General features: G+C 41.9%; 2 protein-coding genes across 8 annotated transcripts in view; one reads left to right on the forward strand and one right to left on the reverse strand.

Moving 5' to 3' along the window:
* Positions 1-6358, reverse strand: part of LOC110502305 (E3 ubiquitin-protein ligase MARCHF5) — a 64539-nt gene extending 58181 nt beyond the window's left edge. Inside the window, exon 1 of one of the 2 annotated variants that reach the window (XM_021580240.2) lies at positions 5930-6358. In XM_021580240.2, the coding sequence (XP_021435915.1) occupies positions 5930-5973 (44 nt within the window). In that variant the 5' untranslated portion in view covers positions 5974-6358. The remainder of the gene's footprint in view (positions 1-5929) is intronic. The other variant, XM_021580241.2, reaches the window with a different exon arrangement.
* A 51-nt stretch (positions 6359-6409) lies between these two features.
* Positions 6410-20795, forward strand: part of cpeb3 (cytoplasmic polyadenylation element binding protein 3) — a 65162-nt gene continuing 50776 nt past the window's right edge. For 4 of the 6 annotated variants that reach the window (XM_036959923.1, XM_036959924.1, XM_021580234.2 and 1 more), the window contains exons 1-2: positions 6410-6520; positions 8887-9743. In XM_036959923.1, the coding sequence (XP_036815818.1) occupies positions 6481-6520; positions 8887-9743 (897 nt within the window). In that variant the 5' untranslated portion in view covers positions 6410-6480. Of the gene's footprint in view, positions 6521-7019; positions 7145-8323; positions 8673-8886; positions 9744-20795 lie in introns of those variants that run through there. The other 2 variants (XM_036959925.1, XM_036959926.1) reach the window with 2 other exon arrangements.

Below are 20795 nucleotides of genomic sequence, written 5' to 3' on the forward strand. Positions count from 1 at the left end.
AACAGCCATACTGCTCATTCAGTGCATAATTTCCTGTAAGACAGGAATGTCAGTGTTCTGCCATGGCCAGCGAAGAGCCAGGATCTCAATCCCATTGAGCACATCTGAGACCTGTTGGATCAGAGGGTAAGTTCCCAGAAATGTCTGGGAACTTGCAGGTGCCTTGGTGGAAGAGTAGGGTAACATCTCACAGCAAAAACTGGCAGATCTGGTGCAGTCCACGAGGAGGAGATGCACTGCAGTACTTAATGCAGCTGGTGGCCACACCAGATACGGACTGTTAATTTTGATTTTGACCCCCCCACCCCTTTTGTTCAGGGACACATTATTCCATTTATTTTAGTGGGCACTCAGATCCTCAAAACGTTCTACAGCTAAACCATAGAGAGCATCTTGACTGGCTGCATCACTGCTTGGTATGGCAAGGCATCAAGCTCCCTGCCATTCAAGACCTCTATATCAGACGGTGTCAGAGGAAGACCACCCAACTCAGACCGTTCCAGCTGCTACCGCACGGCAAGCGGTACTGATGCACCAAGACTGGAACAAAACTGGACCCTGAACAGCTCCTACCCCCAAGCCATAAGACTGCTGAATAGTTAATTATCCAATAGCTACCCGGACATTCTGCATTGACTCTATTTGCAATGAACTCTTGACTCAACACATACGCTGCTGCTACTGTTTATTATTCATCCTGCTACTAAGTCATTATTTTATCCCTACCTATTTGTAAATACACTACATGACCAAAAGTATGTGGACACTTCTTCGAACATCTCATTCCAAAATAATGGACATTAATATGGAGTTGGTCCACCTTCGCTGCTATAACAGCCACCACTCTTCTGGTAAAGCCTTCCACTAATGTTGGACCATTACGGTGGGAACTTGCTTTCATTCAACCACAAGAGCATTCGTGAGGTTTGGCACAACCTTGTCTGCCACGTCCGTAGCCATGAAGTGCTTTGAAAAGCTGGTAATGGCTCACATCAACACCATTATCCCAGAAACCCTAGACCCACTGCAATTTGCATACCGCCCAAACAGATCCACAGATAATGCAATCTCTATTGCACTCTACACTGCCCTTTCCCACATGGACAAAAGGAACACCTATGTGAGAATGCTATTCATTGACTACAGCTCAGTGTTCAACACCATGGTACCCTCAAAGCTCATCGCTAAGCTAAGGATCATGGGACTAACCTCCCTCTGCACCTGGATCCTGGACTTCCTGACGAGCCGCCCTCAGGTGGTGAGGGTAGGTATTAGAGGTCGACCGATTAGGATTTTTTAACGCCGATACCAATTATTGGAGAACCCAAAAAAGCTGATGCCGATTAATCGGCCGATTTTTATTTATTTACAGTGCCTTGCAAAAGTATTCGGCCCCCTTGAACTTTGCGACCTTTTGCCACATTTCAGGCTTCAAACATAAAGATATAAAACTGTATTTTTTTGTGAAGAATCAACAACAAGTGGTGCACAATCATGAAGTGGAACGACATTTATTGGATATTTCAAACTTTTTTAACAAATCAAAAACTGAAAAATTGGGCGTGCAAAATTATTCAGCCCCTTTACCTTCAGTGCAGCAAACTCTCTCCAGAAGTTCAGTGAGGATCTCTGAATGATCCAATGTTGACCTAAATGACTAATGATGATAAATACAATCCACCTGTGTGTAATCAAGTCTCCGTATAAATGCACCTGCACTGTGATAGTCTCAGAGGTCCGTTAAAAGCGCAGAGAGCATCATGAAGAACAAGGAACACACCAGGCAGGTCCGAGATACTGTTGTGAAGAAGTTTAAAGCCAGATTTGGATACAAAATGATTTCCCAAGCTTTAAACATCCCAAGGAGCACTGTGCAAGCGATAATATTGAAATGGAAGGAGGATCAGACCACTGCAAATCTACCAAGACCTGGCCGTCCCTCTAAACTTTCAGCTCATACAAGGAGAAGACTGATCAGAGATGCAGCCAAGAGGCCGATGATCACTCTGGATGAACTGCAGAGATCTACAGCTGAGGTGGGAGACTCTGTCCATAGGACAACAATCAGTCGTATATTGCACAAATCTGGCCTTTATGGAAGAGTGGCAAGAAGAAAGCCATTTCTTAAAGATATCCTTAAAAAGTGTCGTTTAAAGTTTGCCACAAGCCACCTGGGAGACACACCAAACATGTGGAAGAAGGTGCTCTGGTCAGATGAAACCAAAATTGAACTTTTTGGCAACAATGCAAGACGTTATGTTTGGCGTAAAAGCAACACAGCTCATCAACTTGAACACACCATCCCCACTGTCAAACATGGTGGTGGCAGCATCATGGTTTGGGCCTGCTTTTCTTCAGCAGGGACAGGGAAGATGGTTAAAATTGATGGGAAGATAGATGGAGCCAAATACAGGACCATTCTGGAAGAACCTGATGGAGTCTGCAAAAGACCTGAGACTGGGACGGAGATTTGTCTTCCAACAAGACAATGATCCAAAACATAAAGCAAAATCTACAATGGAATGGTTCAAAAATAAACATATCCAGGTGTTAGAATGGCCAAGTCAAAGTCCAGACCTGAATCCAATCGAGAATCTGTGGAAAGAACTGAAAACTGCTGTTCACAAATGCTCTCCATCCAACCTCACCGAGCTCGAGCTGTTTTGCAAGGAGGAATGGGGAAAAAATGTCAGTCTCTCGATGTGCAAAACTGATAGAGACATACCCCAAGCGACTTACAGCTGTAATCGCAGCAAAAGGTGGCGCTACAAAGTATTAACTTAAGGGGGCTGAATAATTTTGCACGCCCAATTTTTCAGTTTTTGATTTGTTAAAAAAGTTTGAAATATCCAATAAATGTCGTTCCACTTCATGATTGTGTCCCACTTGTTGTTGATTCTTCACAAAAAAATACAGTTTTATATCTTTATGTTTGAAGCCTGAAATGTGGCAAAAGGTCGCAAAGTTCAAGGGGGCCGAATACTTTCGCAAGGCACTGTATTTATAATAAGGACAATTACAACAATACTGAATGAATACTTATTTTAACTTAATATAATAGATCAATAAAAATCTGTTTAGCCTCAAATAAATAACGAAACATGTTCAATTTGGTTAAAATAATGCAAAAACAAAGTGTTGGAGAAGTAAAAGTGTAATATGTGCCATGTAAAAAAGCTAACGTTTGAGTTCCTTGCTCAGAACATGAGAACATATGAAAGTTGATGGTTCCTTTTAACCTGAGACTTCAATATTCCAAGGTAAGAGGTTTTAGGTTGTAGTTAGTATAGTATTTATAGGACTATTTCTCTCTATACCATTTGTATTTCATATACCTTTGACTATTGGATGTTCTTATAGGCACTATAATATTGCCAGTGTAACAGTATAGCTTCCGTCCCTCTCCTCGCTCCTCCCTGGGCTCGAACCAGGAACACATCGACAACAGCCACCCTCGAAGCAGCTTTACCAATGCAGAGCAAGGGGAACAACTACTCCAAGTCTCAGAGCGAGTGACGTTTGAAACGTTATTAGCGCGCACCCCGCTAACTAGCTAGCCATTTCACATCGGTAACTCCAGCCATTAGGCTGATAGGCTTGAAGTCATAAACAGCGATGTACTTGTGAAGAGCTGCTGGCAAAACGCATGAAAGTGCTGTTTGAATGAATGCTTATGAGCCTGCTGCTGCCTACCATCGCTCAGTCAGGCTGCTCTATCAAATCATAGACTTAATTATAACATAACACAGACAAATACAAGCCTTTAGTCATTAATATGGTCGGATCCAGAAACTATAATTTCAAAAACAAAACGTTTATTATATCAGTGAAATACGGAACCGTTCTGTATTTTATCTAACGGGTGGCATCCATAAGTCCAAATATTCTTGTTACATTACCTTCAATGTTATGTCATAATTACGTACAATTCTGGCAAATTAGTTTGCAATGAGCCAGGCTGCCCAAACTGTTACATATACCCTGACTCAGCATGCAAGAGAAGTTACACAATTTCACCTGGTTAATATTGCCTGCTAACCTAGATTTCTTTTAGCTAAATATGCAGGTTTAAAAATATATACTTCTGTGTATTGATTTTAAGAAAGGCAATGGTGTTTATGGCTAGGTACACGTTGGAGCAACGACAGTCCTTTTTCGTGAATGCGCACTGCATAGATTATATGCAACGCAGGACACAGTAGATAAACTAGTAATATCATCAACCATGTGTAGTTAGTTATAACTAGTGATTATGATTGATTGATTTTTACAAGATAAGTTTAATGCTAGCTAGCAACTTACCTTAGCTTGCTGCATTCGCGTAACAGGCAGTCTCCTCGTGGAGTGCAACGAGAGGCAGGTGGTTATAGCGTTGGACTAGTTAACTGTACGGTTGCAAGATTGGATCCCCCGAGCTGACAATGTGAAAATCTGTCATTCTGCCCTTGAACAAGGCAGTTGACCCGTCATTGAAACTAAGAATGTGTTCTTAATTAACTGACTTGCCTAGTTAAATAATAGGTAAAAAAATATCAAAATATATATTTTTTTTAAATCGGCAAAATCAGTGCCCAAAAATACCGATTTCCGATTGTTATGAAAACTTGAAATCGGCCCTAATTAATTGGCCATTCCGATTAATCAGTCGACCTCTAGTAGGTATCAACACATCTGCCACGCTGATCCTCAACACTGGAGCCCCTCAGGGGTGCGTGCTCAGTCCCCTCCTGTACTCCCTGTTCACCCATGACTGCATGGCCAGGCACAACTCCAACACCATCATTAAGTTTGCAGACGACACAACAGTGGGAGGCGGTCAGAGACCTGGCCGGGTGGTGCAAGAATAACAACCTATCCCTCAACATAACCAAGACTAAGGAGATGATTGTGGACTACAGGAAAAGGAGGACCGAGCACGCCCCCATTCTCATCGACGGGGCTGTAGTGGAGCAGGTTGAGAGCTTCAAGTTCCTTGGTGTCCACATCACCAACAAACTAGAATGGTCCAAACATACCAAGACAGCCGTGAAGAGGGCACAACAAAGCCTATTCCCCCTCAGAAAAACTACAAATAACTGGCATGGGTCCTTAGATTCTCAAAAGGTTATATAGCTGCAACATCGAGAGCATCCTGACAGGTTGCATCACTGCCTGGTATGGCAATTGCTCGGCCTCCAACCGCAAGGCACTACAGAGGGTAGTGCGTACGGTCCAGTACATCACTGGGGCTAAGCTGCCTCTACACCAGGCGGTGTCAGAGGAAGGCCACAAAAATTGTCAAAGACCCCAGCCACAGACTGTTCTCTCTATTACCGCATGGCAAGCGGTACCAAGTCTAGGACAAAAAGGCTTCAACAGTTTTTCCCCCCAAGCCCTCTTTAACGCTGCTGCTACTCTCTGTTTATCATACATGTATAGTCACTTTAACTATATCTACATGTACATACTACCTCAATCATCCCGACTAACCGATGCCTGTATATAGCCTCGCTACTGTTATTTTTCACTGTCTTTTTACTGTTGTTTTTATTTATTTACTTAGCTATTGGTCACCTAATACATTTTTTGCACTGTTGGTGAGAGCCTGTAAGTAAGCATTTCACTATAAGGTCTACCTACACTTGTTGTATTCGGCGCACATGACAAATACATTTTGATTTGAGCCAGGTCGGAAGTGCATCGCGTGACACACCCCCATAAGTTAACATATCTTGGTCCCACTGATCCTGCCCCATGGTAACGACAATGTCGCATGAACTTTGTATAGTTTGAATGCTGCATATATGACTAGCAACATTATAACTCACAAGGTAAGAATTAGTATAGTTATTAACCATGGCGCCCTTGCAGTAACCTGGACCCCCCCAGTTGTGTAGCGTTAGCAAGCTAGCTTCGCTAGTAGGTTAACCTAACGTTAAACTCAACTCACCTGTCCAAATTCTGTTGCATTACCAATGCGATATCTTCCGACATATAGCCAATAAATGTAAAACAACACTTCAAAACGTTTTGAGTGTTTAACGATGCAGGTTAGTTGGCTAGCTTGGCCTTGTTGAAAGCGACGAGGCCTTCGAATAGTTTAGCTGGCTGGCTAGCTTGTTGGTTAGCCGAAATAAAGTAACTTCAACTATAAGCCAATTCCTTTGCGGTCATTCTAAATAATGCATTACTACTCGACGCTTCGCCTGCGGTTTCACGTTAATATTTTGCTAAAAAACAAGTAATACTTTGTTTATCATTAATGCATCGCTGTGACAACTTGACTCCATTGACTGCCTGTCTCTGAGGTGTTGCGGTCTTCGTCACCAACAATAACAAGCCCGTCAGAGGCTGCGAAATCATACGTTTACAAGATGCCTGGGATATGTAGTCCGACCACATTTTTTTTCTCCTTCCTGTGGCCAAAGAATTATCAAATTAATGCTCTAACTTGTATAACGGACCTAAGAGGCACTACGGCTACTTGGGCAGACTAGCATCATGAAGATACACATATGGCTACAGAATACTTCATATTGCGGTAGGCTGCATATATTATACCTAGCTGTCAGTAGCGTTTCAGGCCATACGAAGCGTATGAGTGCATGCCACTGAGTGCATCGCATTTATTGGCTAAATTGTATCTCTATTGGCGACATTTTCTCTGTTAAAATGTTGCAACAAGGGCTTTGCAGTCATGGAAGATATTGGGCAAGTGTCGTCTGGGTACAATTTTTCATAATTACATGGGTCTGTGGTTTGGTGAGGAAAAGCAGCCTCGTCTAATGATGATCCAATCAGACTATATTGTTGCAGAAAAATTGACATTTTGAAACCCCATCATTAATTGTCATTAAATAGATGTCCTCGTTAAATACTAGACTACTTTTATGCAACAAAAAAATGCATAGGTCTACATTTAAAATAAAAGATTACCAAAATGATTGTTTTATTTTCGACCAAACTTTGCATTCTGGAGGAGTACACTAAAACTATGAAACTACATTTCCCTGAAGCCTCTGCATCATCCATGCGCTTCAGTCAATCAGCTGTTGAAGCAACTACTGACTACCTCCGCGCAAGGGTAGCTCATTTGTCATATCTAAACCCAGACGAGGCAAACAGAAATAGCCATATTTACAGTCCCAAAAGGTGAACGATTAAGGTAAATTTAATGTCATGTGAAACAAAAACCGACAAGGGTGTGCATGCGGTTGTTGTCGTGTTTGTTTGGTGGTATCTGTACAGTTGTAGATTAGGGGCTGGTGGATATGAATGTATTAATAGCCCGCTTGTGAATGTATTGACTATCTTGTATAACCAACGCGTAGGAAAAATACGACTTTTAGATAGTCAGATTTGGTGTATTGCTTTTCTTTTAGGCTGGTAAACTGCACCTATATTGATTAGGCTACTTGATGACCTTGAATTGGCAACGTTTATGCGTCGAGGAGAAAACAAGGACTAAATGGGTGTCCAGAATGCTGTGCAATATTTTGCATATATTTTGCTGCGATAAGTCTACCTCACACCTCTTAGAAATATTCAGGAAGTCTGAGAATTAAAATAATGTGCTCAACCTAAATTTGACAGCCTACTGCGTGTGTGAGTCGTTTTAGCCTATTCCCGAATACCTTCTAAATTCCACCATATGTGGCTTTATTATAGGCCACAGTTGTTATCTCTAATGATTCATACTTAAAATGGACAAAACCATGCAATCTCATAGCTCTCATTCAAGTGTGACTGTACACGGCAGTCAGAATGGTTTTGATATGAGTAAATTTATACTGTTCTCAATTGATCAGCGAAAGACCTAATTATGTTTATAATGATGCAAACGGGACGCCCAGAGTAAACGTATAGTGTATGATAGACCATACACTATTAGGAAAACCAAATGCAATATAGCAGGCTATACATTATAAATATTTTTGTTTTATCAATGCCGACGGAACATAAACGCAGACATGCATGAAAGAAGAGGCGAAATACATAGCCAAGGGTATTCTCTCGAAACCTGAAGAGAATCTGTCATAGTATGAAAAGGGTCTTAGGCTTTTCCAAACGTAGATATGCAGATAGGCGTGGCCTCTGTTTTAGCACCCATTTGCTCAGAAAAGGAGCAAATAAAAAGGAGACAGGCAAATTGACCAAGTAATAATGCAATAATTTAATCTGCCGCTAATCGTAATCTTTATAACGTTCATGCTTTTAGGGTGAAGCTATTAGCCTCCCTATGTAGCAAGCCGTTCTGTCAAGTCACCTAAAATGTAGAACATGTCCAGCCTACTAGGCTGATGTCATACAAAAATAGTCGCCTATAAGTGCGTCATATCTATAGCTACTGCAGCAATCATTGACGCAGAAACTTAAGGAGAAGTGTCTTGCTCGTTCCATACGAAATAGCTATCTCTATTCAGTTTTCTATGAAGTGGGTTGGTCAAGGTGGCGTGTCTCTTTAACCTTTTTTGAAGGACGCAGCAGCTGTATTTATTGACGTATGCAAATTAATTCAGGGGTGGTTCTCGTGAGAAAAAAAACAGGAACAAGAATCAGTTTCACATTGTAGTTCGGAGTTGCTGGGTGAAGGAAAGGAAAACGATACGTGGCGAATATTGGTGAATGTCGGTATCCTCCACGTGTATTTCCCGCACAGCCTACATCTGAGTGGAGCGCTGGCGTCCGAAAGGGTGAAACTATTGAATCTCTTGCTTTAGTGCACTTTATTGTGTCACATCGGTAGTCTTCGATTTTGTTTGCTGAATGGGTGATCACGAATTCGCATTGCAATTGGCTTGCAGCAGAAGAAATACACTCTTGAGTTCTGTAAAATATCATAACAACCCTGCGAGCCTAGTCTATGACATTCTCAATAATAACTCGTCTCTGTTTTCCCCGTTTCAGCTCAGCAAACCATGCAGGATGATTTACTGATGGACAAAAACAAAGCCCAACCTCATCAGCAGCAAGATCCAACTGTAGAACCTCCCTCCACCCCGACCCCCTCGGAACCCACTACATCAGAGGAGAGCCCATCGAGTGTGAGCAACCAAGCAGCTTCAGCTCTCAACAAAGAGAAAGTGCTGATGGAGTCTCCGATCCTGCCGGGTTTAAATTTTCATCAGCCGCAGGAAACCGGTGACACCCTGTCCCCCTCATTTGGTAGCACTTGGTCCACTGGAACCACAAACACCGTGGATGACAATTTTTTTCAAGGAATACCCTCGGTGAACGGAACAATGCTTTTCCAGAACTTCCCCCATCACGTCAATCCGGTATTTGGAGGCAATTTCTCACCTCAGCTTGGCTTGGCACAGTCTCAGCAGCAAGCCCAGCAACAGCAGCAGCAGCAGCAGCCACCGCCGCAGCAACGGAGATCCCCTGTTAGCCCCAACCAAGGTCCTTTTCCACAGAGGAACGCATACAGTCACCAGTCTGTCATGAATAGCAAGGCTTCTTCACCTGCCTCATCTTCGGGTTGGAATAATCACCAGAATACCGCTTGGAGCACAGCCTCCAATCCTTGGAGCGGTCTCCAGGCAGGCAGGGACCCGCGGAGAGCTGTAGGAGTCGGGGTTGGCGTGGGGGTCGGTGTAGGGGTGCCGTCTTCCATGAACCCCATCTCCCCGATGAAAAAGCCATATTCCAGCAATGTTATAGCACCCCCAAAATTCCCGAGAGCTGGTCCCCTCACCCCGAAATCTTGGATGGAGGACAACGCCTTTAGGACGGACAACAGCAACAATATGATGCCTTTTCAGGTATGTTTGGATGTATAATAAGTAGCCTAACCTTTTAATACAATTTGAAAGATTTTCATTTTCAATTAAACGCAAGTGTGTTAGAAGATGATTATGGTAATGTCTTCATGTCCACATCATGAGAGCGAGAGAGAGCATCTTACACTGCAGAAGTATGTATACTCCCAGAGTGAGCTGGCAAAATATGCAAGAAATGTAACCATTTGTTGCAATAACCATAGCTATAGACTAACAGTTCTCCATCTCTGTCAACAAACTAGGTCTATAGCCTACGGTTTCAAGCATTCTACCAAATAATATCGCAGTTGCAAATGAGAACTGGTTCTCAACTAGCCTACCTGGTTAAATAAAGGTGAACTAATAAAATAAAAATGTACGGGCTGTGTTGAACATTAAGCTATGTTGAATATTCTTCATGTAAATGGTTCAAGAAAAAGAGGAAATACATATATTTTAGTCTCCTGCAACCCATACGGGCACCTGTTCAGATCATTAAAACATTGTAACTCTTAATTATGACCATGTTTAATTTTAAGAAGTGTCACAATGGATTGTTGAGTAGTGATTAATGAATTATGAAGTCATAATATTGATTATGCTATTATGACCTAATAATAAGGTTGTTATGCAGGCTATGCATCATGTCTTATTCTCCATTGGTGGACTGACTACATTGAAAAACGGCTCTGGAGGTCACATCCTACACTATCCTTGTGAAAATCATTGCAATTATTGAGGAAAATGAATGTATGTATTTTGTAATGGCGCTTAAAGGGCAAACTGCTCGTATGTGATTGGCTATTTTTAGTCTAGTGTGTGGTGGGTCTTCGACACACTGCTGAGCTGCGTGCTGCTGTCATATGATGATGGAGTACTTTGTAACCAAATTATTATGAAAGTATCTGCTTCGCTATAAGTTATTAGTCATAATTATGTTGTAACAAAGTGACATTTGAAACATTGTTGCAACTCTCCTATATCAGTTCACCCTCCCCTGTTTTACTAGTTTGTAAATGAATTATGTTCTGACTGCGTAAACTCTTTACTTTGATGTCACTATAGCCTAATGTGCCGTGACAGTATCACATGACTTCAATTATAATATTTGGACAAGTAGTTAATTATTTTCAGTCCTAGTTATTTTTGAAAGCCTGTAGACAGAAATGAAAGAATTGCAATAGGCTTCAGCCGCTTGACAACCAAGTAATGAACCGTGTCTGGTCAGTAAATTGTGACTCTATAGAATATTTAATTGTAGGCAACCTATGTCAAAAAAAATAGTAATTGTAGGGTATTTTAGCTAGGCCAAAGCTGAAAAGGGTAAGGTGCCTTTTTGAGGCATTAACTGAATTATTTCAAGCAAGTATTTTACTATAGAATGTAAGATTCACATTTTCCATGCCTAGTTTGCTAGCACTGCAGTGGAGATAACCTAGGAGTCATGTGTGCTGTTAGTCAGTGATCGGTGCTGTCTCAGCGCAGCCTTATCAGATGTCTACGGCTTCCTCAGACACAAACCAATTAAATGCTATTCCATCTTCCCATTCTTTTTAGGCTATCACTTGGGCCCGATATATCTCCTTGTTCAAAAGCAGAGACAAAGGCATTGTTTAATGGAGATATATATATATATATATAGGCCTTGTAGTACTTTACACCGATACCTATACCATTTTTGTTCCTGCTTATTGTGACTGATGGTTTGTGAGTGGGGACTTATGTTAGTTAGCACAAGACTTACCACAAAACCTACAAGCAACGCAGCATTGCTGTCACTGCTAACAATGCAGACTTCATTTCTTTTAAACTCATTGCAGCACAGTTTTCCCATATAGTACTTTGTGTTCTGTGAAGCCCCTTTGTCTCCAACACCCTGAACAGATAGTGAGTGACTCAAGCATTGCAACTACCCAATGTCCAAAATAGGACTCACAGACAACCAGTTATTGGAAAGTATTTTTCAGTGAAAACATTTGAAGTTGTGACAGCCTAGGGCCTAGGCGCTCTCATTTACAGATTCCGTGTCAGAAGAATATTCACAATTACTAGCAGATGCGATCACACAATGGAGTCATCTCTCATTACTAGTTTGTTCTCCAATATTGTGTCGGATATAGTAAATGTGTATTGTACAGTCTGCTTTGAACATGCTCCAACCTCAGAAATAGGTGAATCTACTCACCGAGTTAATCTACTCACTAAATAGTTAACCAAATAGCTACCCCGGACTATCTGCATTGACCCTCTTTGCACTCATCTGATACGCTGCTTCTACTGTTTTATTATCTATTGTGTCGCCTAGTCGCTTTATCCCGACATGGACAGTTGAAGTGGGAAGTTTACATGCACTTAGGATGGAGTCATGAAAACTCGTTTTTCCACCACTCCACAAATTACTTGTTAACAAGCTATCGTTTTGGTAAGGCGGTTAGGACATCTACTTTGTGCATGACACAAGTCATTTTTCCAACAATTGTTTACAGGCAGATTATTTCACTTACTGTATCACAATTCCAGTGGGTCAGAAGTTTACATACACTAAGATGACTGTGCCTTTAAACAGCTTGGAAAATTCCAGAAAATAATGTCATAGCTTTAGAAGCTTCTGATTGGCTAATTGACATCATTTGAGTCAATTGGAGGTGAACCTGTGCATGTATTTCAAGGCCTACCTTCAAACTCGGTGTCTCTTTGCTTGACATCATAGGAAAATCAAAATAATCAGCCAAGACCTCAGGGAAAAAAGATTGTAGACCTCCACAAGTCTGGTTCATCCTTTGGAGCAATTTCCCAACGCCTGAAGGTATCACGTTTATCTGTACAAAACAATAGTACTCAAGTATAAACACCATGGGACCATGATGTTTTCGCATCAATGTACTTTGGTGCGAAAAGTGCAAATCAATACCAGAACAACAGCAAAGGGCCTTGTGAAGATGCTGGAGGACACCGGTACAAAAGCATCTATATCCACAGTAAAACTTGTCCTATATCGACATAACTTGGAAGGCCGCTCAGCAAGGAAGAAGCCACTGCTCCAAAACAGCCGTAAAAAAAGCCAGACTACGGTTTGCAACTGCACATGGGGACAAAGATCGTACTTTTTGGAGAAATGTCCTCTGGTCTGATGAAACAGAAATAGAACTGTTTGGCCATAATGACCATCGTTGTGTTTGGGGGGAAAAAGGGGGATGCTTGCAAGATGAAGAACCCCATCCCAACCGTGAAGCATAGCATCATGTTGTGTGGGTGCTTTGCTGCAGGAGGGTCTGGTGCACTTCACAAAATAGATGAGGAAAGAAAATTATGTGGATATATTGAATCAACATCTCAAGACATCAGTCAGGAAGTTAAAGCTTGGTCGCAAATGCGTCTTCCAAATGGACAATGACCCCAAGAATACTTCCAAAGTTGTGGGACAACAAAGTCAAGGTATTAGAGTGGCCATCACAAAGCCCTGACCTCAATCTATAGAAAATTTGTGGGCAGAACTGAAAAGGCATGTGCGAGCAAGGAGGCCTACAAACCTGACTCAGTTACACCAGCTCTGTCAGGAGGAATGGGCCAAAATTCACCCAAATTACTGTGGAAGGCTACCCAAAACGTTTGACAAAAGTTAAACAATTTTAAGGCAATGCTACCAAATACTAATTGAGTGTATGTAAACGTCTGACCCACTGGGAAGGTGATGAAAGAAATAAAAGCTGAAATTAATCATTCTCTCTACTATTATTCTGACATTCCACATTCTTAAAATAATGTGGTGAATCTAACTGACATAAAACAGTGAATTTTTGCTAGGATTAAATGTCAGGAATTGTGAAAAGCTGAGTTTAAATGTATTTGGCTAAGACGTAAGGAAACTTCTGACTTCAACTGTACATATTTACCTCAATTATCTCAAACCCCTGCACATCGACTCATTACCGGTATCCCGTGTATATAGCCAAGTTATTGTTACTCGTTGTGTATTTATTACTCATTTTATTTTTTATATGTTTTTCTCTGCGTTGTTGGGAAGGGCCCGTAAGCAAGCGTTTCACTGTTAGTACACACCTGTTGTTTACAAAGCATGTGATTAATATTTAGTATTTTATTTGATGCTGTGTGCCAGATCAAGTCTACCTGCCATTCTTAATCTCTTTCCCATATACAGTATGTGACATGAATGCAGGGTGAGTCCTGGTTGTGCTGGCATGTGCTCATACCCAACTGTTGTTAGCTGCTGGATAAAAGGTCAGGAATGTGTGGAATTCAACTTAACATGTCCATGAGCATCTCAGAAGACACCTTCATTTGAAATGAGTCAACTTGACATTGGGTTGTAAGTTAACATATGGAATTGTTTTAAGATTGTCATACCATGGATCATTTATCCATTTTGAATTTTAGGACCCCTTAGGTATAAAAACAAAAGGTTGTTAAATATAGAATTTGGCCTTTAATACTATAGCCCATAGAAACGCATTGAATAACACATACATAAATTGGAAAAAAAGGACAGTCGTGAAAATAGTGGCGTCATATTAGTTTGTAGCTTAAACGGTTTGGACGCAGACAAGTTGACATATCAGCGTTATCGACTTCAGACGAGTCCCGTGACACTTTTGGGGATCGCAGAGAAAAAACGGAGAACAACATCGTGTTCATGAGTCTACCCTTTCCGGAAAGTGGTCATAGGTTGTAGGCCAAACCGTTCAGACGTTTTCGTGAGAAGAAAGATTTTTGAGATGTCTCATGGTCTGACACACCACTGTAGCTCAGCCAGCTTCCACCATAGATGCGGAAGGCTGACATAGGCAGATGCGGTGGATTACGCCGATATCTCTAGCTTAAACTGAAGGATTTTGATTGGGATTTTTGTATTAAGTTACATAGATTGACGCAGGGGTGCTTCAATTGACTCTTAGATCTCTCTAAGACTCTTAGATCTCTCTGTGCACTGTATGGACAAACCATATCCTTTTTGGACAGTGTTTCAAAGGCAGAGCCTCTCCCTCAGTTGATTGCAAAAATCTATGTCTGTCTCACAAACCTGTTAAAGGCCCAATGATGCTGTTTTATATCAATATAAAATAGCGTCTCGGCATAAATTTAAGTACCCAACTGTAGATTTGCCGCAACTCCCGCTCATGCAAACCTGCTGATTAGAAGGTCCTGTGTAGATTGACTTTTCAACCAGCAACTATCAGGAAATCACACTATTTACATTTTTGCTGCAGACATTTATCTACCAAGAGTTCTCATCCTTAATCATCACGGCTGAACCCCCCCCCCCCCCCCGGCTGTATACAGTGCTGTATATTCATGCACCCCTCTGCCCTCAGAACAGCCTTAATTCGCCGGGCATGGACTTTACAAAGTGCTGGCCCATGTAGACACCAATGCTTCCAATAGTCGTCAGGTTGGCTGGATGTCCTTTGGGTGGTGGATTATTCTTGATACAGATGGGAAACTGTTGAGCGTGACAAACCCAGCAGTGTTGCAGTTTGACACAAACCGGTGCGCCTTCAAAGGCACTTTAAATCTTTTGTCTTGGCCATGAATGGCACACACACACAATCCATGTCTCAATAGTCTCAAGGCTTAAAAATCCTGTAACATGTCTCCTCGCCTTCACCTACACTGATTGAAGTGGATTTAACAAGTGACATCAATAAGGGCACGGCCGGCCGTCTCATTAGACAGGATTAGGCCATCAACCATCTGTTGACCAGGAGTTACACCCCATTGGCATGATCAGTAGTTTGTATCTGTTAAAAAATTTGGACATAGTGAAAAATAAAATGCTTCTGCATTTGTCGCTGTGTAAACATGCTGCAAATGGGCTCGCGACAACTCCTGATAAAGTTGAGTCATCTTTAATTGGTCCTGTCCGGATGTTGTTTTTTGGTGTTTTACGAACAGTAGACTTACCACATAGATGGGCATTCATAAAATAAGATTTCCAGCAACACTGTAGGCTACACCTCAGTAAGTACAGACTGACGCTGACGCCTTTTGGACGTCTTTTTTTGGTGCAGTTCCAGACCGGCCTTGATTTCGACATCCACGGACATGAGTTTTTGGTCCCGCCCAAATCTGAACCAATCATTGACGTCAGATTTGGTCCAGACTTCTAGAAATATACTCATTTTCAACTTTCATTCAGAAGCAAAAATTTGCCTGATTTCAACATCTGGAAAATACATAATAAATAAAATAAATTATTTTTGATGTAACCTTTTATATAACTAGGCAAGTCAGTTAAGAACACATTTTTATTTACAATGATGGCCTAACCCGGCCAAACCGGACGACACTGGGCCAATTGTGCGCCGTCCTATGGGACAATCACGGCCGGATGTGATACAGTCTGGAATCGAAACAGGGACTGTAGTGACGTCTCTTGCACTGAGATGCGGTGCCTTTGACCCTGCGCCACTCGGGAGCCCAACATTCTGAAAATACATCATAACTTTCATTCAAAATTGGAAATTAGCCTTTTTTTTACGTACAGAAAATATGCTTTTTCAACGTTCTGGGAAATGTATATTTTAAATGTATGGATAATACCTTTTCACATTCAATTCAGAACCTACATTTAACCTACATTTAACCTAACTTCAAGCTTTTTGTTTACTGGGACTATTCTAGTTTTGCGGGGGGGGGGGGCATTTGTTGGTCTCTCGTATGGAGGTAGAACCGCAAGGACTGGCCCTGAATAACGGATCATAGACTAATCAGGTGAAAGCTATCATGGAACAAGCAGGTGTTCTTAATCTTTTATATGCAGTGTAAATCAGGCAGAGTCGGAGGAAAGCCCCAAAAAATTGTCAGACTCCAGCCATCCATAGTCTGCTACCTTCTGGCAAACGGTACCGAATTTCTCGGTCTAACAGGCTCCGAAACAGCTTCTACACCCAAGCCATAAGACTGATAAATAGCCGTATGACTGCTGTTATCCAGGCTATCTGTACTGACCCAATCTTACATAGACTATGCACACTCAAAAGATTATATATAGGGTTCCTTATGTTATAAAATGCATTTTAACAAGACAAATAGGATTATTCATGTTCTGAATCGTTCAGTGGGGTCTTTCTCTAACATATCAAATTATATTTTAAAAAGTTTTATTTTGTAACCTAATACATCTGATAATAAGCACAAAGCACTTTTGAGGATTTTACATTTCGTGGTCGTCTTCCAAATTGTTATCGTGGGTCGCGAATATCCCCCAAAATTCTGACACGAGAGGAATTAAATGTAAAAGGCTTTGAAAAAGAACAGGAACTTTGCATTTAATATGAACAGTATATGCTAAAATGTCTTACAATTGATATCTCTCATTTCTATATTGTTTTATGTCTTCCGGATTTAGGAAGAAAGATGAGTTCAATGGTAAGCCTGTCAGGTAGCCTTAATTCTCGCGCAGCGATTTTCAAGTTTTTTATTAAAAAAATGTAAGCACTTTTTTAGTCTGGATAATTTTGATAGAGATTTGAGGTTTGGACTATTTGGTTTTCTAAGAGGATTATCAACACAATTTACACATTTTCCCCATTAGTCAAAATGTGTTTTTGATTGGATATCCTACTATCCAAATATATATACAGTGCCTTGCGAAAGTATTCGGCCCCCTTGAACTTTGCGACCTTTTGCCACATTTCAGGCTTCAAACATAAAGATATACAACTGTATTTTTTTGTGAAGAATCAACAAGTGGGACACAATCATGAAGTGGAACGACATTTATTGGATATTTATTTTTTAACAAATCAAAAACTGAAAAATTGGGCGTGCAAAATTATTCAGCCCCTTTACTTTCAGTGCAGCAAACTCTCTCCAGAAGTTCAGTGAGGATCTCTGAATGATCCAATGTTGACCTAAATGACTAATGATGATAAATACAATCCACCTGTGTGTAATCAAGTCTCCGTATAAATGCACCTGCACTGTGATAGTCTCAGAGGTCCGTTAAAAGCGCCGAGAGCATCATGAAGAACAAGGAACACACCAGGCAGGTCCGAGATACTGCTGTGAAGAAGTTTAAAGCCGGATTTGGATACAAAAAGATTTCCCAAGCTTTAAACATCCCAAGGAGCACTGTGCAAGCGATAATATTGAAATGGAAGGAGTATCAGACCACTGCAAATCTACCAAGACCTGGCCGTCCCTCTAAACTTTCAGCTCATACAAGGAGAAGACTGATCAGAGATGCAGCCAAGAGGCCCATGATCACTCTGGATGAACTGCAGAGATCTACAGCTGAGGTGGGAGACTCTGTCCATAGGACAACAATCAGTCGTATATTGCACAAATCTGGCCTTTATGGAAGAGTGGCAAGAAGAAAGCCATTTCTTAAAGATATCCATAAAAAGTGTTGTTTAAAGTTTGCCACAAGCCACCTGGGAGACACACCAAACGTGGAAGAAGGTGCTCTGGTCAGATGAAACCAAAATTGAACTTTTTGGCAACAATGCAAAATGTTATGTTTGGCGTAAAAGCAACACAGCTCATCACCCTGAACACACCATCCCCACTGTCAAACATGGTGGTGGCAGCATCATGGTTTGGGCCTGCTTTTCTTCAGCAGGGACAGGGAAGATGGTTAAAATTGATGGGAAGATGGATGGAGCCAAATACAGGACCATTCTGGAAGAAAACCTGATGGAGTCTGCAAAAGACCTGAGACTGGGGCGGAGATTTGTCTTCCAACAAGACAATGATCCAAAACATAAAGCAAAATCTACAATGGAATGGTTCAAAAATAAACATATTCAGGTGTTAGAATGGCCAAGTCAAAGTCCAGACCTGAATCCAATCGAGAATCTGTGGAAAGAACTGAAAACTGCTGTTCACAAATGCTCTCCATCCAACCTCACTGAGCTCGAGCTGTTTTGCAAGGAGGAATGGAAAAAAAATTCAGTCTCTCGATGTGCAAAACTGATAGAGACATACCCCAAGCGACTTACAGCTGTAATTGCAGCAAAAGGTGGCGCTACAAAGTATTAACTTAAGGGGGCTGAATAATTTTGCACGCCCAATTTTTCAGTTTTTGATTTGTTTAAAAAGTTTGAAATATCCAATAAATGTCGTTCCACTTCATGATTGTGTCCCACTTGTTGTTGATTCTTCACAAAAAAATACAGTTTTATATCTTTATGTTTGAAGCCTGAAATGTGGCAAAAGGTCGCAAAGTTCAAGGGGGCCGAATACTTTCGCAAGACACTCTGTGTGTGTGTGTGTGTGTGTGTATATATATATATATATATATATATATATATTTATAACCCAACCCTGATCTGTACTTCTCCACAACTTTGTCCCAGACCTGTTTGGGGAGCTCCTTGGTCTTCATGGTGTAGCTTGCTTGGTGGTGCCCCTTGGTTAGTGGTGTTGCAGACTGGAGCCTTTCAGAACAAGTGTGTGTATATATACTGAGATCATGTGACACACAGATTGCACACGGGTGGACTTTATTGAACTAATCATCTGACTTCTGAAGGTAATTTGTTGCACCATATCTTATTTAGGGGCTTCATAGCGAAGGGGGTGAATACATACACATGCACCACTTTTCCGTTTTTTTATTTTTTTTTAAGCCATGCTTCATGTTTTGATCACGCTGACTGGAATATGTTCTGGTCAGCCTCAGAGAACAACATCGACTTATACGCTGACTCGGTGAGTGCGTTTTTATAAAGAAGTGCATTGGAGATGTTGTACCCACTGCGACTATTAAAACCTACCCTAACCAGAAACCGTGGATGGATGGCGGCATTTGCAAAAAACAGAGCGCGATCCACCGCATTTAACCATGGGTAGAGGTCTGGGAATATGACAATATAAACAGTGTAGTTATTCCCTCCAAGGCAATCAAACAAGTGAAATGCCAGTACAGGGACCAGGTGGAGTCAGTTCAACGGCTCAGACACAAGACATATGTGGCAGGGTCTACAGGAAATCACAGACTACAAAAAGAAAACCAGCCACGTCACGGACACCGACGTCACGCTTCCAGCCAAACTAAACACCTTCTTTTCCTGCTTTGAAGATAATACAGTCCCACAGTCGCGGCCCGCTAACAAGGACTGCGCAACCCCCCCCCCCCTTCTCTCCTTTTCCGTGGCTGACGTGAGTAAAACATTTAAACGTGTTAACCCTCACAAGGCTGCTGGCCCAGATGGCATCCCTAGCCGTGTACTCAGAGCATGCACAGACCAGCTGGCTGGTGTGTTTACGGACATATTAAATCGTTCCCTATCCCAGTCTGTTGTCCCCACATGCTTCAAGATGGCTACTGTTGTTCCTGTACCCAAGAAGGCAAAGATAACTGAAGTAAATGACTACGGCCCCGTAGCACTCACTTCTGTCATCATGAAGTGCTTTTGAGAGACTAGTCAAGGATCATATCACCTCCACCTTACTGGACACCCTAGACCCACCCTAGAAGCAATCACCATCACACTGCACACTGCCCTATCATGTCTGGACCATAGGAATACATACCTATGTAAGAATGGTGTTCATTGACTACAGCTCAGCATTCAACACCATAGTACCCTCCAAGCTCATCATCAAGCTGGAGGCCCTAGGACTCAACCCCTCCCTGTGCAATTGGGTCCTGGACTTTCTGACAGGCCGCCCCCAGGTGATGAAGGTAGGAAACAACATCTCCACTTCGCTGTCCCTCAACACTGTGGCCCCATAAGGGTGCGTGCTAAGCCCCCTCCTATACTCCCCGTTTACCCATGACTGCGTGACCATGCACGCCTCCAACTCAATTAACACAGTAGTGGGCTTGGTTACCAACAATGACGAGACAGCCTACAGGGAGGAGGTGAGGACGCTCGGACTGTTGTGTCAGGAAAACAACCTCTCACTCAACATCAACAAAACAAAACAAAGGAGCTGATCGTGGACTTCAGGAAACAAGCAGAGGTAGTACACCCCCCCCCCCCCCATCCACATCAACGGGACAGCAGTGGAGAAGGTGGAAAGCGTCAAGATCTTCTGCGTACACATCACAGACAAACTGAAATGGTCTACCCACACAGACTGTGTGTG

Source organism: Oncorhynchus mykiss, chromosome 23 (assembly GCF_013265735.2).
Source record: "Oncorhynchus mykiss isolate Arlee chromosome 23, USDA_OmykA_1.1, whole genome shotgun sequence".
NCBI classification, from domain to species: domain Eukaryota; kingdom Metazoa; phylum Chordata; class Actinopteri; order Salmoniformes; family Salmonidae; genus Oncorhynchus; species Oncorhynchus mykiss.